This window comes from Balaenoptera musculus, chromosome 20 (assembly GCF_009873245.2).
Source record: "Balaenoptera musculus isolate JJ_BM4_2016_0621 chromosome 20, mBalMus1.pri.v3, whole genome shotgun sequence".
NCBI classification, from domain to species: domain Eukaryota; kingdom Metazoa; phylum Chordata; class Mammalia; order Artiodactyla; family Balaenopteridae; genus Balaenoptera; species Balaenoptera musculus.
Genome location: NC_045804.1, coordinates 7,148,714 through 7,164,712, shown reverse-complemented (window position 1 = coordinate 7,164,712; position 15,999 = coordinate 7,148,714). Strand labels below are relative to the sequence as shown.

The window sequence follows — 15,999 nt, the reverse complement described above, 5'->3', positions numbered from 1 at the left end:
CCTTTCTCACCATTACTGTTTCGTCTCTGGTCTGGGGCTTTGTGATGTGTCTGGTCCCCAGAATCCTGAAGCTTCCCTGCTCCTGGTTGCTGATTAAGAAGGTTCACCTGTGGCTGGAGGGCTCCCACACCCACAGGGTTTTTGGCAGGCAAGGCTTGCAGCTGCAGGGAGGCAGCTGCCTGGATGTATTTTTTATGAAATTCCACTGAAGTAAACTTTGTTCTCTTCAGCTCTCCCACTCATTGGTTTCTTTTGCTGCAGCTGAGATTCTCTTGTTCATTTTCTGGTGACCACTGTGGCAGCTCTTTGAACAGGAGGAGCGAGCTTTGGATACAGGAACCTGCCATCAACACTTCCTTCTCGTCTAAGCGATGGGACGAGACGGTTCTTCTCCAGCCTCTTCTGTATGCTCTCCTGCAACCCAGGGCTGACCTCAGAGGGGGCCCTGTCTGGGCTGCTGGGCCCGCGCCTCCCCCCGAGTCCCGACCAAGACGGACTGAGCCAAGGGCTTGCTCAACCTCAGGGTCACTCCCAACACCTTGGGCGCCGCAAGTTGGCAACTGGGATCCTTTCTCTTGGGCTGGCCCATTGATTTTCAACTTATTTTACCAATATCGTTTGTACTTGGAGTAGGAGAGGGGCTTAGTGGGACTTGATCCAGCCCTTACGACCTCCCTGCCTTCTCCCCTTTGGGGGGAGGGGGTGGGAGTGGGGAGCACACGGCCAGCACCTGTGAAGTCCTGCCCCTCCAGCCCTCTTCTCTGCCCTCCCACCTTTCTCCCTCCCGCCGCCCGGCTGCGGACCACGCCCTCCGCAGGCCCCTCCCACGCCGCGCGGCCGGGCCAGTCCCCTGACCCCGTTTTAACCTGAGCCCTGGCGTGGGGCGGGGAGAGGGGGAGTGCTAGCGCTCGAGACCGAGGGCTTAATGCGCGCTGAGGAGCAGGTCCGACCCAGTACCGAGGAGCCGGTGTGGCCCCGGATAGCCCCTGGGAGCACCAGGTGAGGAGAGGACAGGGGCGGTGGGAGCAGTGTCGCGGGCGTTCTGCGCGGCCCCATGCCAGCAACCTTCGGGCGGGCCTGGCCGGGCGGCGAGGGCAGCGACGTCGGGGCTCCGGCAGGTGGCGCTGGCGAGGCGGCCCCAGGCCCCGCCCCGCCGCCCCGCCGCCCCGGGTCCCGCCGCGCCGGGTCCCGCCGCGCCACCGCGCTAGGAAATGACCTAAGCGGAGGCGAGGCGCCCACAGCATGCCCCCCGAGCGGCCTACGGGCACGCGGGCGCGGCGCCGGCGCGGCAGGTGGGTCCCGGCGCTCCCGCCGCCTCTCGAGCCCACGGGAATGGCGTTTGGGAAGCTGCCCAGGTCTGGAGACCCCTAAGGTCCTCTCCTTTGGCCATGGGGGGGGGCACCGAGTGCGGAGAGGGGACTCCAAAGGGGACCACCTCTGGGGGACACGTCACCTCGCTCCCTTTCTTAAGGAGGGATCCAGAATGGAGCTCAGGACTCTCAGGGAGTCCTGAGCGGGCAGGGCCGGGTTTCTAACACTCGAGAGGCCAGTTTAACTAGTCCGTCCCGGGGAGAAGCTGGCCAGGACAAGGGGAGTCAGGGCGGCAGAGCCGCTTCTGCACCCAGCCCTCTGGTCGGCCCCACCCCGAGGGCAGGAGGAGTGTGGGCTTTCTGGGCTGAGTACTCTGACTAAAGGGAGAGGGTTGCGGAGAGGGGCTTGGACCCCTGCTGGGACAGACATGTCCGACGCTTGGAGACCCCAGCCCTCTCACTCGCCAGGAGCCATGCTGGACCAGCAGCTTCCAGGTCGGCTTATAAATAGGCAGGGGAAGTGTTTAATATCCACATATCCACCCTCACCCCACCGCTTGGTATCAGCTGAGAAAAACCCTGCCTGCTGCTGGGACTGGAGGGTAGACGCATTCACCCTTCATCTCTTTACTCTTGTGTAATCCCAGAAGCTACAGGGGTTCTTTAACTGAGCAGCAGGTGCCTGGCTGGTGCCCAGTCTCCACCAGAAGCCAAGCTTGGCGGGCACCCAGCCAACCACTGAATGCCATGGACTGCCCAGGAGCACCTGTCTCAAGCACTGGCCAGCCCTGCCGCAGGCCGGGAGAGCTGGGAGCCCTGGCCCCGTGCGCCACACCTGAGGCCTCTCCTCTCCAGGTGCTGTCATTAGTCCCAACCTAGGGAAGAGTTGCTGCAGCTGGATGGTCATGGGGGAGCCCAGGAGAGAGGAGTATAAAATCCAGTCTTTTGATGCAGAGACCCAGCAGCTGCTGAAGACAGCCCTCAAAGGTGAGCACGCGGAGCCCCCTGAGCCTGGGCCCAGAGCTACAGAGACGGGGCCAAGGGGACAGGCCTGGAGTACTGAGCCCTCTCCCTTCCCCTTCTGAGAATAGGAGTCAGCAACATAATTCTGGAACTGGAAGACAAGCTACATTTAGGCCAGTATTTGGCAGTATGAATCATAGAGTCACCCCCTCAGATTGTAAAGCCTTTTTTTAAAGTTTAGGTGCCCACGAGAGGAGAGTGAGGCACAGAGAACACAGTTCCTGCCCCTTAAGTCCTTACGCTGGACCTGGTTTGTGCGTTGCTGCAGCCAACTCCCTTGACTGTGCAGAGTTGCCTGACGTGGGACAGAGGACGGAGTGTTCTGCTTGGCAGGGGAGCTACAGTAATTGTCCTGGACCAGTGCCTTCTTGCAGCACTTTCAGGACAGAAGTTTGACTCAGCTAACGATTAGCAATGCCCATCACGTGCCAAGCTGAGCCTGTGGGGAGGCCCTGCCTGGCCCGCTCTTGTCAGGGGTTCACGTGTGTGTATTATAAGAACACTTTCTTCCGTGAAATGGCTGTCAAAGGCATTGTCATTCAGCATTCCATCCTCAACCTAGGGCTAGGAAAAGATGTGTCCTAAAAAAACGAGCATTCTTTGATTCTCTAACAGCCACATGACCCTCCCCGTTTCCTCTGACTGGGCCATCAGGAGGCTCACGGCTACAGCTGCTCCAGTGTGTAGTTTCCTGTTTCCTGGTCTCTTTAAACGGAAGCGTATAATGGGAGTGCTCTTCTGTGAACATCTTGAATCCTTCAGAAGCAGGTGGAGGCAAATGTGATAATTAAGCAGCTCTAGACTCCCCACCTGTCTTTACCCTAGATCCAGGTGCCGTGGACTTGGAGAAAGTGGCCAATGTGATTGTGGACCATTCTCTGCAGGACTGTGTATTCAGCAAGGAAGCAGGACGCATGTGCTACGCCATCATTCAGGTTGGGTGGGGCTGGTAGAGAAGGGGACGCTTTGAGGAAGGTGCTTCAGGAGTGGGCAGAGGCCTGGCCAGCAGGGCAGAGATGCAAAGGGTTGGCCTCAGAGGCGAGAGAGGACAGCAGGGTCCTCGGCCTTGGAAGCTTGGGTGGAGTTGCGACGGCCCTGTGACTGCCCTTCACCACCCTTTCCCTGGCTCACAGGCAGAGAGCAAGCAAGCAGGCCAGAGTGTCTTCCGCCGTGGACTCCTCAACCGGCTGCAGCAGGAGTACCAGGCTCGGGAGCAGCTTCGAGCCCGCTCCCTGCAGGGCTGGGTCTGCTACGTCACCTTTATCTGCAACATCTTTGACTACCTGAGGGTGAGGCCCTGCCAGCCACGTCCTGTGCGGCACAGACGGCCTGTCTCCTGTGCCACTAAGCCGGGCTCTGGCCCCCGCTCTCCCCCCGTAGGTGAACAACATGCCCATGATGGCCCTGGTGAACCCCGTCTACGACTGCCTCTTCCGGCTGGCCCAGCCCGACAGTCTGAGCAAGGAGGAGGAGGTGGGTGGCCCTAGCACAGAAGGCTGTGGAGGTGGGCTGTCTCCGGCTTAACTCAGAATGCCCGCCCACTGTTCGTGGAGACTTTCAAGGGCATCACTTGCTGGGGCAGGAGCCTGGTGGGGGCATTTAAGGCCTGTCACAGTTACAGGGCAAGCTGCTAGGTCTGGAGTTTATCCAGAACAGAGCACAGCCAAAACCTCCTGGCTCAGAGGCTGCCTTCCCAGTAGGAAAGCCAACCTATGATAGGACTGGTGAGAGCGTCAGCCAGCTGTGGATACAGATGACCCCAAAACCACACCAGGGTTGGGGGGGAGGGGGCAGGAAAGTGGGGTTCAGAAGCAGTTTGGAAACAGGGCCTGAGTCCAGCCTGGCCCAGGTGAGAGACCTTAAGCAAGTCTCTGAACTTGCTTCCTTTCATGTAAGACGTGGACCACGCCCACTGGGTGGGGTGAGGATGAAGTGGGGAAACACGTGCACAGGGCCAAGCCCGGTGCCTGGTGCACGGTGAGCGCTCAGTAAATAGCTGCTGTGTGGGATGGGGGGCCCGGCCCGGGGTGACCTCCTGCTGCCCCCTGCAGGTGGACTGCCTAGTGCTGCAGCTGCACCGGGTCGGGGAGCAGCTGGAGAAGATGAACGGGCAGCGCATGGATGAGCTCTTTGTCCTGATCCGGGATGGCTTCCTGCTCCCAGCCGGCCTCAGCTCCCTGGCCCAGCTGCTGCTGCTGGAGATCGTCGAGTTCCGGGCAGCTGGCTGGAAGACGACCCCGGCTGCGCACAAGTATTACTACAGCGAGGTCTCTGACTAGGCCTCCAAATCACGCCTCCTCCCCAGCGGCACCGGCCTTTCTTCTACCCCCCTCCCAGCCTCGCCGTGGCGTCTTCGCCTCTCCCAGACTTCTTCCCTTCCAGACTTCCAAAAGCACCCGAGATGTTTCCCACTTACGCGGTGGTCCCGCCCTGAGCACCTTCACTCCGATTCCAGGATTGGGGAAGACACCAAGCACACCTGCCCCACGGTCCCATCAGCGTTTGGCTCCCCTCACCTTCAACCTGGGCCAGGCAAAGAAGGGCAACTCCTGACAAGCACTGCACTATGTAACCTTTGGTACAATAGCTATCTTGGTGCCTCAGTTTCCCCATCTGTAAAATGAGTACCCAGAGCCATTGGTAGGGTGCTTTGGGATATCAAAGGGGAGAAGCAGAGTCACACCAGAAACTGCTTTTTATACATTTTGTACAAGGACCACTTTGGAACCGAGCACGTTTCCTCCAGTTGGTTTTAATGAATGGCAATACCACATCACATGCTACGCCAGCTCAGGATGAGAATTTTCTAATAAACTTTTTCTGATACTAAAACTGCTTCCTTTCATATCACCCAAAGGTCCACCCCAAGCTGAAGGAAGAGCCCTAAGTTTCTTGGGGAAAATCCAAGTTGCTATGTCCCCTCTTTGCAAGGAGATGGGGCAGGGAGAGCGAGTTCTAGCCCCCAGAGAAAGGACTAACAAGCAATAAACATGCTGCTCCATCCTTCTTAGGAGGCCCGCCTGCCCCTGAAAGGCAAGTATACGCTTAACCCACAGGTGTTCTGCAACATGGCGGTGGCTCACGCCATTTCTTACAACAGCGTGCTGGGCTCCTCCCAGCTCCTCCGCCCACCCGTTACCACCAGCGGTAGTGGGCCAGCGCGCGGTTGGCCTCGGCCATCTTGTGCGTGTCGTGCTTTCTCTTGATCACAGGGCCCCGGTTGTGAAAAGCCTCCAGCAGCTCCTGGGACAGCTTCTCCGGCATCAGCATCCGCCGGTGCTTCTTCTCCCGACACTCAGTAATCATCCACTTCATGGCCAGGAAGCGGCGACGCCGCTCAGCTAGCGGCACAGGGACCTGGGCAAGATTGAACACGGGCAAGTTAGTCTAACAACTTGCCAGGACTGCAGCCTCCCTCCTCCTAGAGCTCTTAAGAAGCAGCCACAGGTCCGCTCTGGGCCAGCCCTGGCAAGGCTGCTGAGGAGGGGGCCTGCCTTTTCCCCTCTGAGCCTCTCTCACCCCTGGCTGACCTCGGTGCAGCAGACATCAGGCATTCATCGAGCAAAGACTTCTTGAGTACTGGCCTCTTTCACCTCTAAAGGGGGCTCAGCCAAGTTGAGACAGGCACCACTGGAAAAAGCCCTGTCAGCTGGGCATGACTTAGCCAACACAGATCATGCGTGCCTAGAAAGAAGACCCTCTTGTCCAAGAATCATTTGCCAGGCCCCCGCTATGTGCCAGGTACCATGCCGACCCTAGGGACACAGACATTAATGAAAAAGCCTCTACCTTTATGAAGTTTACATTGAAAAAGGAAAGACAAGAACACCGGATTACGACGATGAAATATTAAATGGCATGATAGAGACACCTAGTTCAGTTCAACAAACGGTGATGAAGCATCATTCAAGCACTACACTAGACAGTGGTGTATAAACATGAGGTATAAACATAGTCCCTCACCATGAGAAGCTTATAGTTTATAACACAGAATGCTGAACAGAACGGGGGGTGGGGTGGGCCTTCAAAAGAGGTCACGTGGATACTTTTTTTTTTTTTCTCTCTTCCATCTTCTACCTGTAATCTTTACACTGTGGGGCTCAGATGAGCTGATCCTGACACTCCCCAGTCCTTAGAAAGCTATCAACCTTGGCCCAACTCTACCCACCCCCACCATCGTTTCACACATGAGCAGCCCTGCTTTCCCGCCCTGACCACTCACCTGATAGAAATGGCCACCCTTGAGGATGGATACCAGCCCAATCACAGGCTCACAGTTTTTCAGTGCTTGGTGGAAGATGGTGTAAGGGTTGCATTCAATGGTTGCCTGTTCCTCTGCAGAAGCAGCGTGGTACTTCTCAAACTGTTTCCTTTTCACAGCTTCCAGAGTCTGCAAAGGGATACAGTGGAAGAGGCTGCCCCAGGCTCCCTAAACGGTTAACCCAGCTGAGCTAGGACCTTGCCCCTTACTCCCATCATCCTTTTCTTCTTCTGTAGCTGTGCAGCTACTCCCTCAGCACTTCTGAACCAAAGATCCTGGACTAGGACAGAAAGAGCAGGCTAAGATTTGTCACATGGGGGTAGGGAATGGCAGTGGTTGACTCCTGCAGGACTTCCTTAGAGCCCCCATTCCCACGCATAAGTACATGGAAATTAATTTTAATGAAAGTATAGAATGAATTCTTTATGTTAAAAAAGAGCCAAGTACAAAGCTATGGGGAAAACAAAGATGAGAAAGAGAGGTACTGTTTACCTGTGTCATGAGGGATCTGGCCAGTATTTTGTTTCCTCCTTTCATCATCATGTTGGTGAATTTACTTCAAGGAGAAAAGCAACATGTTTAGCTCGCCAAGGCTGTATCAGGGAACCCCTACTGCAGACCCTCCCTGGTACAGTCTCACTCCGCAGAACAAAAGTTTGTTTCCTTCTAACCTGATCACTGGGTCTTCAAACACAGAGCTTGTTCTTGTCGCAGGGGCAGCTTTGATAACCTGAGTCTTCCTGAGCTCCCGCTCATACTTTTCCTCCTCAGTCAGCTCGGTCAAGGGCTTGCGGTAATATTCCTTGTCAATCTGGGGATCCTGGTATTCAGGACCATAGCGGCTCCACCTCACCTGGGTTAGCCTGGGGGAGGAGGGGGCGAGGAAGAGAAGGGCAAAAGCTGACTCCACAAGTGAAAAGGCTTGACTTAACGACAGGCATGTGTGCCAATCCGCCGACGAGTGAGAGCAGCATGGAGACCGCCAGCCAAAGCTGAACCGCAAAACTTCTGGCTCTTGTCCCAAGAGGTAGGAGGACCTCCCCCAAACAGGCCAGGAAAGTCTGCTCCTCAAGTGCCAACGGTAAGGACAGGCCCCTGAACCTGAGGATAGGCACCCCGCCTATGCATCTCTCCCCCCAACACCCAGCAAAGAAAATCCCACCTCTGAGTTCTTTACCAAGATCGCACTTGCAGTTCCAAGTGAGAACCCCTCGGGCTGGGAGCAGTCACTAAGCCTTCAGGTTGACTCAAAGTCACGCGGCTGGTTAAAGAGGCTTGGACTCAGATATCCCGGCCCCCAGGCTCTCTCCTGGAACCCGCGAGGCCTGCCTGTGGCTCCCCCTTCCTTCCCAGCAAGTCTCTCCGTGAAGACACAAGCGGCCTCCCAGCTGCCCGCCGCCCTCTCACCCTGGAAGCCTCAGGACAGCACTCCGCACGCCCAGCAGCAAGCCCGACCACCCTCGCGCAGCCGTCACCACGGAGGCAGCCATCTTGGCTGGCCACGAGGACCCTAGAGAGGCTGCCCTCGGCGTGCCTGAGCGAGTGACGGAAGACGGGGAAAAGGCTCTACAGGGTCCTCTGTGCATCACCCTATTAATCTGAGTCTTAGGAGTCTCTCACTCCGGAGTCTAAAGCGAAGAGTCAAAGGAAACATTCGCTCTCCCATTATCCGTCGCAGCCTGGCGCGACCCTCGGTGGCGGCGCTCGGTAATCTCAGGCCCCTATGCAGTCCCCGCCCCGGCCTGTCTCTTTCAGGTTCTCGCGAGGTTTGAGGCCGCTGGGCCGGCCCTGGCGGCTGCAATATGGCGGAGGCGGAAGGGGAGAGTCTGGAGTCCTGGCTGAGTGAGTAGTCGCGGCGGATTCTGTTTGCTTTTGAGCCGCGGAGCCGCACCGCCCCACCCGCACCTCTCTGCCCCGTCCCCGGGTCCCGCGGTGGCGCCGCCAGGCAGCCCGCGCCTGGCCTCGCCCGCGCCGCGAGCGTCCCGCGATCACGCCCCTTCCCCAGCAGGACGTCCCGGCCCCTGCTCCCTTTGCTGCGGCGCCTCCTCCCGCTCCCGCGAGCAGCGGCGTGAGCTCGGGTCCTGTCCCGGCCCCGCGGGCTCCGGGAAAGCGACAGCCAAGTGCTTCGGGCTGGCATGCATCGGCGCTTGGGGGAGACTGTGGGGCCGCGCGCGGCTGATTCCGGGACCCCTGCGCCTCCCTCACGAAGGGAAAAGCTTCGGATTTGGGCTGAAACTCCGGGAGCGGTGGGTGTCGCTGAGGATACACACATAGCTTCAGAATTGTGACCATGTATTCGAGAAGTGACCGCTTCGTGTAGGCTGAATGTTTGAAGTGAGAGTAATCCAAAGTGAGACAGAGAGAACAGAGCTCTACCTTCCTCCTGCAGTGACCAAAGTGTGGCGAAAGCTATGTTGGGGGTGGGGGCGGCCGCTCCCCTCCCCCACCACCGCACGTCTTCAAGAGTCGTTCGTTGGTAACCTCAGAGCAAAGCTGAGGGGCACAGCATGATGGTGTAGTTATAGCGGCCTATTGCTATGACTGCTAATTCATAGTGCTGTTAAGGAAATACGGGTTAACCTTAGCAGGTAGTATTTGGCTGCAGAGTTAATACGTTGATTTCACTGTGGACTAGAGGAGACCCCTGGAGGCGTCTTTAAGTGAAGACAAATTGGACAGGGTGATAAGACGGGCAAGACGCCTAGATACTGCCTTGTGCAGTAGAGCCTGCAGGCTCTTGGAGGTGATGCCTGTTTCCTCCAATTGCCTGACTTTTCTTAACAAGAAACCCTGTTCAGGTGGTTGAACTTAAGTTACATTTGCAAAATCTGCAGTTGCAGGCAGGTCACAAAGCCTTCTGTATGTATGGAACTGTCCTCCAAGGAGCTCAGTGCTCCAAAGACATTCATTTAATTCATTTATCAAGTATCCCAGCAAAGTAGGTACCACTGTCACAATTTCACAAAAAGAGGGCACCCTGACTCTAATCAATTCACTTGCCCAGAGCCACCCAACCGGATATAAGCACACTGGAATTGGTTCCATTCATAGATATTAATGGGGACACTGGAGTAATTTAAATGACCTAAGCTGAGTTTAATAGGCTAGGTTTAGCGTTAGTTTGGAAGAGCAGACTGACCTGTTTCTGAGGGAGAGTGGAGATGGTGACGGGGGAGAGGGATGGTATCTGTAGAGACCAGAGCTGAGACTGGCCTTTGACCCTTTCCTGTTACTTAGAGTGACACTTGAGGCAGTGGTAAGATTCCTTCCGTTCTTACCCTGTGTCCACCTTCCTGGTTCTTACGACTTAATGGTGTGAACTGTACCAATTGAACGAACCAGTGCTTGGAGTTCAGCACCGTCTTAGTCCATGTCCTTGTCACTCCGTGGTTTGCTGGAATTTTTTTTTTTTTTAAGATTTATTTATTATTTATTTATTTTATTTTTGGCTGTGTCGGGTCTTAGTTGCGGCACGCGGGCTCTAGTTGAGGTGCGCGAGCTCAGTAGTTGTGGCGCGTGGGCTTAGTTGCCCCGCGGCATGTGGGATCTTAGTTCCCTGACCAGCGATTTAAACTGCGTCCCCTGCATCGTAAGGCAGATTCTTTACCACTGGATCACCAGGGAAGTCCCAGTTTGCAGGAGTTATTACAGAAGCCTCTGCTGGGCCCACTGTCTCAGGCCTCTCCCCTCCCCCATCAGTCCATTCTGCATTCTGCTCCCAGAGAGCACTTCTGTTTAGTTAAGTCATTCTACTGCTGCTTCTTTGTGGCTTCCTGATATTCTTCCTTACTTTGGTCAGTTGTATGTTCTTGTCCCACCAACACACATTCCTCTCCTTATCTGAAAGCCCTGTTCCCCTTTGCTCCACTACATGCTGTAAAATGCACCGCAGAATCTCCTTCCCTGCAAACCACCTCTTGATTTCAGCCTTCTCCAAAGTCCTGCGTTACAGCAGTTGATCAGCGTCTAGTGACTACCTGCTATGTGAGGTGTGATGAAAATTAAGAAGTTCAAACAATCTTTGCCTTCAGTTTGATGAAAGTGATGCTGGAGTGGATACAGCATTTTTAAGTAAAAAGATAAAAGCAAGAGCCATAAATGCTAAAATGCAGACAGTTTCTTTGGGAAGTTGGGAATAAGTGGAATGGAAGATGATTCTCCCAGTGGGGAGATGGCACTCGAGCTAGGCCCTAAGGAATGGGAAAATTGGCTAAGAAAACACCAGACAGTGATGTGGAGGGAGCAGACCACGTCTGGGGTACGCAGTAACAGCTGTTTGGCTGGTTCAAGCAGGGGGTTCCTGTGGGAGTGTGGTGGGAGAGAAAGCTGGGAAGTTAGAACCAAATTCCGGACCAGCTTGAATTCCAGCCCAAGAAGTTTACGTGTCTACAGTTAGGAGGTCCCCATTCCTACTGTACCTGGTAAAATTAGTGTTTTGTTGGTTCATGTTGGTGTTTTTACGAAGGATGGGTTGGAGCAGAAGTTCTGGAAGCAGGTGAGAAGTAAGGAGGTCGGGGAAGGAATAAGAAAAGAAGAAGTGAGAGTTTTTAAAAGACACTGAGGGGACTTCCCTGGCGGTCCAGTGGTTAGGACTCGGTACTCTCACTGCTGAGGGCCCGGGTTCGATCCCTGGTGGGGAACTATTGTAAGATCCCGCTAGCCGTGTGACATGCCCCCCCCCCTCAAAAAAATCGAGAAGTAAGGGATTATGACTGACTGATGAAAATGGGTGAGGAGAGGGAAGAAGGAGTGTTCAAACCTGGGTGCCTGGGGGTGGGGCAAAAGGAGCTTTTGAATGGTGGCACCATTTATAGAAACAGGGAAGTCAAGAAGTAGAAGTGGTGAGTTTGTTTTTAGACTCGTTTCTGCACCAAATTAGCACTTATAATTACACCGTGTCTTGTTTTTTGCTCTGGTTATTTCTCATGTGTTGCACCAGAAGAGCGTGACCTCCTCAAGGGTAGGATCCGAATCTTGTGCTTTCCCTGTAGTCCCTCCAGGGCCTACCACGCTGTGTACTTAGTCTTCTATGGCTGCTTAATGAAGACTTGGTGATTGACTGTCACCCTCGATTCAAGACCACAGCACTGAAGGCTGACTCTTGACTCCCTTTCCATCTGTGTCCTTGCCTCTGCTTATTTCTGCATCATTTGCTACATAGAACTTGTCATCACTGGACTATCTGAGCCGTGTTGGGAAGGCGTAGCCAATGCTGCTGTTTCCATCCCTACTTGACCAACGGTCCCACGACAGTCAAGGCTAGAGATGGAACTAAGTTGAAAATGAGAGCAGGAAACATAGAGGCAAAGACACAGACTAGAATAAGGCTTCCAACGGAGCCTCAAAAATAGAAACCTTGAATCAGAGTGGAGCCCAGAGGCAGTTCTAGAAGGCAGGACCTGAGAGGCGGCTCTGGTGTCACCTCCGCGCCAGGTGAAGGAGAATGTTGAGGGGGTGACAGTTGTGAGTCTGCTGGGGAGGCAGTGGGCAGATGGGGCGATTGAGTCGCCCAGAATCATCCCCAGAGGTTCTTCCAGTCCCCGTGGGTGACTGAGGTCTGCCGTCTGAGCTGGCTGGAGAGTTGGAGGATGTACTCAGAAGTGGGACCAACCATGGCTGAAACCAGGGTTTTTTGTGCTCATGTGTAAGCAGAGAGCTCCCTCCAGGTTTGCAGTAAAAAGATCTATCAAGGGAAAAGGGAGTGAGATTCTAGAGATGTTGAACATAAGTGAAAAGTAAGTGGGAGCGTTCTTGGGAGCAGAAATGCTACAGGAGTTACGGCAGCCCCGGGCAGAGTACATTGTTTGGTGAATGACCATGTGTGGTGAGGGGCTGTCCACATTGTACACTGTATCTGTAAGATGCTTTTCTAGTTGCAAACAGTGGAAGCGAGTGGGCTTCTTTTTCTTATATCACGAGGCATGCGACTGTCCCCAAAATGATGATAGTGACAGGTGTAGGTGTGGCTCCTCAGACCATCTTTTTGTATCCTACAGCCTCTTGACGTCATGAGAACTTTAAGCATCTCAAATGATATGGATTAGTAACAAAGCCATGCCGATACCTGAGAAAATTTCAGACACCTGGTGGGAGAGACTCGGCTTTTCTGGAGGGTAACAGCTAGTAGGTCACTGTGGCAATAAATAGCCACTCTTGATGGAATTAATTTCCCTTCCCTTCAAGCATGACATTCTGAAGGGCCTGCTAATTCTCTTTTCAAGATTGAGGACTGACAGCTGTTTTTTCCTCCAAATATGATCCTAAACCATCAGAATTTTCTTGCAACCAGAGCAGAAACGCTGCCACGCACGCGCAGCGCTGGGCGCTGCAGGGGTTCCCTCTGCTGCCAGCTGGCGTCTGCTGATTCTTGTGACTCCTACTGGAGGGGTCGGGGGTGGCTAGGAGTCCCTGTTAGATTTGGTCGTGGAGCTAGTGACTTCTAACGTTAGGGGGAAAGGAAGTTAAGAAAACAGTCACGAAAAATCAGAATTTAGGAACGTCTAACAACACCCCTTGTTGGGAAGGGCTTTTTCCAGGCTTTCACTCTGCTTTTGGCCCTTGTGGAAATCTGCAGGAGGAGCCTGGTACTTAAAAAAGGATACACGCCTTCAGTCTTCCTTTTGTCTTCTGAACCTGAAGCCCTAAATTTAGCAAACAGCTTGAGAGTGCTTTCTAGAAGAGGCTGACTCCAAGATCTGAATCAGAGATGGGAACACATTTAACCACCCTCAGCTGGGGCCATCCTCTATAAGCACAGGTTCTGGGGATAACAGAGAAGAGAGGACCCACACCAAGTATTAGGAGACTTGGCATTTAGCTCCTGGAATTTAAACCCTCAGTGACCCTCTGAGAACTCTTCAACGCTTGTCTTTGTCCTTGATCATGGAAGACCAGTTAAACTTAAGGGTGGGGACTTCCCTGGTGGCGCAGTGGTTAAGAATCCGCCTGCCCATGCAGGGGACACGGGTTCGAGCCCTGGTCCGGGAAGATCCCACATGCCACGGAGCAGCTAAGCCCGTGTGCCACAACTACTGAAGCCCGCACACCTAGAGCCCGTGCTCCGCAACAAGAGAAGCCACCGCGGTGAGAAGCCCACGCGCTGCAACGAAGAGTAGCCCCCGCTCGCCGCAACTAGAGAAAGCCGCGTGCGGCAACAAAGACCCAACGCAGCTAAAAATAAATAAATAAACAAACAAATAATAAACTTAAGGGTGCTGGGACTTCCGTCGTGGTCCAGTGGTCGGGGGAATTAAGATCCCACATGCTGCGCGGTGCAGCCAAAAAAAAAAACAAAACAAAAACAACAAAACTTAAGGGTGCTGATTACTCAAGCTCAGATTCTGTTTCTGCAACCCCAGGGACAGATAGCACAATGATTGGTGCTTAGAGGGGTTCAGTAAATGTTGTTATTAGCTTGCCTTAAAATGAGAGGCTTAGGATTTGTTTTCTCTTTCATTTGTGACTTTTAAAATATTGGACAGAAAGTGGTATTTGTATTTGACTTGCTTTCTGACTGAACTATTGAGTCTTTTCTACTAGAGAAGAAATTTCTTCACATCAGTGCCTAAAAAGTGTGAGAAACACCTTCCATACTGTCCTCCTTACTCTTTATAACAACCGTACTCTTCTTTGTTCTGTCCCAAGATAAAGCCACCAATCCTTCCAACCGCCAGGAGGACTGGGAATACATAATTGGCTTTTGTGATCAGATCAACAAAGAGCTTGAAGGGTGAGTCTCAAAGCTGTTAGGGGGCAGGTAAGAGGTAGTTGACTGGAAAAGTAAAAAACTGTGGCCAAGGAGGGCTAGCCAGATGGCCTCGGGTCAGTGTCCTGAAAGTGTGGTCTGCTTGTCTCCCAGGCCACAGATCGCCGTCCGGCTGCTGGCCCATAAGATCCAGTCTCCGCAGGAATGGGAGGCAGTCCAGGCCCTGACGGTAGGTTCTTCGTGCTGACGGTGGCTCTTCATGAGCCCAGGCCTTTCCCCATGAGCCCGCTGGGATCTCTCAGGGGGTCAGGGCTCACACCCTAAGCCGGCTGAACATCCTCGATACAAACTAGACATACCTGGACCTTGCTCAGTCAGCTGTTCCACAAATGTGTGTGCCCCTGTGCCAGGCACTGAGCTTCACGGATGGCTGAAGTGTGGGCACAGGGTCTAGTGGGAAAAGCAGAGTGGCTGAGGGAGGGAACCAGGGGCAGGGGCCCTGGGCTGGGGGTGAGGCTCAGAGAAGGCTTCTTGAAGAGAGGCTGACAGAGCTGTCTTGCCAGGTAAGAGTTGGCCCAGTGTAATTCATCCTGTAGCTACAAATAATGCCGGTTACTAGTGAAGGCATCACACCAACAGGCAGATCCTAGCGTTTATTCAGACTAAGGGGGTTCAGGATGTGGAGCCGTGTGCGGCACTCGGGCGCCTCCCAGGCTCTCCCCTAAGCCGGGGGCCCAGGTTCTCTCCTGACTTCGTTCAGCTCCTGGAAAACCGGGAGAGGGGAACACGGTCGTGGAAAAGGCACTTAGCCCACGCACAGGGCTCTGCTGTGTCCTCCGGAGAGCGATGGCCTTAGAACAGTGGTTCTCGACTGGGGGCAGTTTTGTCCCCCAGGGTACACTGGGCAATGTCTGGAGACACTTTTGGTTGTCACAGGTCAGGAGGTGCTACTGGCATCTGGTGGGTGGAGGCCAGGGGTGCTGCTGAGCGCCCTCTAACGCACAGGACAGGCTTCTACAGCAAGTGACCGTCCCAAAAGGTCAGCAGCGGTGCAGCTGAAAAACCCCGCTTTACGAAGACAGGAGCCAGGGAAGGGGGCAGCACTGGGGTGGTTTGCTCCTTGGAGGAAAACTTAAGGCAGTCCTATGGGCCCCAGAAGGAAAACAGATGGGGGCCGGGGGAGGGAAAATAGTGTGCCGTCTAAAATGAAGAAAACAGAATTTAACAGAATTCTCTCCCACCTTCCCAAAACGTTGATCAGCTTATGGAAAGAACCCTGGACGCTGAGAGAAGCGTGTGCTCTCTGGGTCTCCGTCTCCTCACCTGTGAAACACAAGGGCAGAATCTGCAGGCAGGCACCTTCCAGGACGGACACTCGATCTGTCTTGGTATCTGGGTCTCAGGGTTTTTTACTTTAGTTCCTGTTGAGCTTCCCCAGGAGAGGTTTACAATTTGAGGGACCCTTTCGTCAGTAATCCTGTTGCCCTGATGTCCCCTGGGGCAGTGCACGCCTCTTTTCCTGGTTAGTTCCTTCCTTGGGTGAGTATTTATTCAGCGCTCCCTCTGTGTGGGGTCTGGCCGAGTGCCGGGTCCCAGTCTGAGCGCCTCGCCTTTGTGTGGTCCAGGTGCTGGAGGCCTGCATGAAGAACTGTGGGAGGAGATTTCATAACGAAGTGGGAAAGTTCCGGTTTTTGAATGAG

General features: G+C 54.2%; 3 protein-coding genes across 8 annotated transcripts in view; 2 read left to right on the top strand and 1 right to left on the bottom strand.

Moving 5' to 3' along the window:
* The first annotated feature begins 851 nt into the window (after positions 1 to 851).
* MIF4GD (MIF4G domain containing) lies at positions 852 to 5,165 on the top strand. Of its 3 annotated transcripts, none has more exons than XM_036836088.1 (6): positions 852 to 999; positions 2,166 to 2,297; positions 3,159 to 3,268; positions 3,467 to 3,622; positions 3,714 to 3,806; positions 4,385 to 5,165. In XM_036836088.1, the coding sequence occupies exons 2-6, from the start codon at positions 2,210 to 2,212 to the stop codon at positions 4,610 to 4,612; spliced, it is 675 nt and encodes a 224-aa protein (XP_036691983.1). In that variant the 5' UTR covers positions 852 to 999; positions 2,166 to 2,209; the 3' UTR covers positions 4,613 to 5,165. The 3 variants fall into 3 exon arrangements, with proteins under 3 accessions (XP_036691983.1, XP_036691982.1, XP_036691981.1); XM_036836087.1 differs by lacking the exon at positions 852 to 999 and adding an exon at positions 1,148 to 1,292; XM_036836086.1 differs by lacking the exon at positions 852 to 999 and adding an exon at positions 1,181 to 1,355.
* On the bottom strand, positions 5,066 to 8,324 carry MRPS7 (mitochondrial ribosomal protein S7). The gene is made up of 5 exons (XM_036836091.1): positions 8,002 to 8,324; positions 7,266 to 7,457; positions 7,087 to 7,150; positions 6,556 to 6,723; positions 5,066 to 5,690 (listed from the first exon to the last, which is right to left on the bottom strand). Exons 1-5 carry the CDS (start codon positions 8,178 to 8,180, stop codon positions 5,469 to 5,471), a joined length of 825 nt encoding a protein of 274 aa, XP_036691986.1. The 5' UTR covers positions 8,181 to 8,324; the 3' UTR covers positions 5,066 to 5,468.
* GGA3 (golgi associated, gamma adaptin ear containing, ARF binding protein 3) overlaps positions 8,320 to 15,999 on the top strand; it is a 16,264-nt gene continuing 8,584 nt past the window's right edge. Inside the window, exons 1-5 of one of the 4 annotated variants that reach the window (XM_036836081.1) lie at positions 8,382 to 8,436; positions 8,603 to 8,840; positions 14,239 to 14,323; positions 14,453 to 14,528; positions 15,925 to 15,999. The exon at positions 15,925 to 15,999 is cut by the window's right edge and continues 24 nt beyond it. In XM_036836081.1, coding sequence (XP_036691976.1) covers positions 15,940 to 15,999 — 60 coding nt within the window. In that variant the 5' untranslated portion in view covers positions 8,382 to 8,436; positions 8,603 to 8,840; positions 14,239 to 14,323; positions 14,453 to 14,528; positions 15,925 to 15,939. Of the gene's footprint in view, positions 8,437 to 8,602; positions 8,841 to 14,238; positions 14,324 to 14,452; positions 14,529 to 15,924 lie in introns of all 4 variants that reach the window. The other 3 variants (XM_036836080.1, XR_005017728.1, XM_036836079.1) reach the window with 3 other exon arrangements.

What these genes read in the sequence shown, in the direction of transcription:
- MIF4GD (XM_036836088.1), top strand. Translation starts at nt 2,210, where the DNA reads ATGGTCATGGGGGAGCCCAGGAGAGAGGAGTATAAAATCCAGTCTTTT. An exon ending in TGTGCTACGCCATCATTCAG is followed by an intron (nt 3,269 to 3,466) that starts GTTGGGTGGGGC and finishes CCTGGCTCACAG; the next exon opens with GCAGAGAGCAAGCAAGCAGG. An exon ending in ACATCTTTGACTACCTGAGG is followed by an intron (nt 3,623 to 3,713) that starts GTGAGGCCCTGC and finishes CTCCCCCCGTAG; the next exon opens with GTGAACAACATGCCCATGAT.
- MRPS7 (XM_036836091.1), bottom strand. Translation starts at nt 8,180, where the DNA reads ATGCACAGAGGACCCTGTAGAGCCTTTTCCCCGTCTTCCGTCACTCGC. An exon ending in GCTGTCCTGAGGCTTCCAGG is followed by an intron (nt 7,458 to 8,001) that starts GTGAGAGGGCGG and finishes CTCCTCCCCCAG; the next exon opens with GCTAACCCAGGTGAGGTGGA. An exon ending in TTTGAAGACCCAGTGATCAG is followed by an intron (nt 7,151 to 7,265) that starts GTTAGAAGGAAA and finishes TTCTCCTTGAAG; the next exon opens with TAAATTCACCAACATGATGA.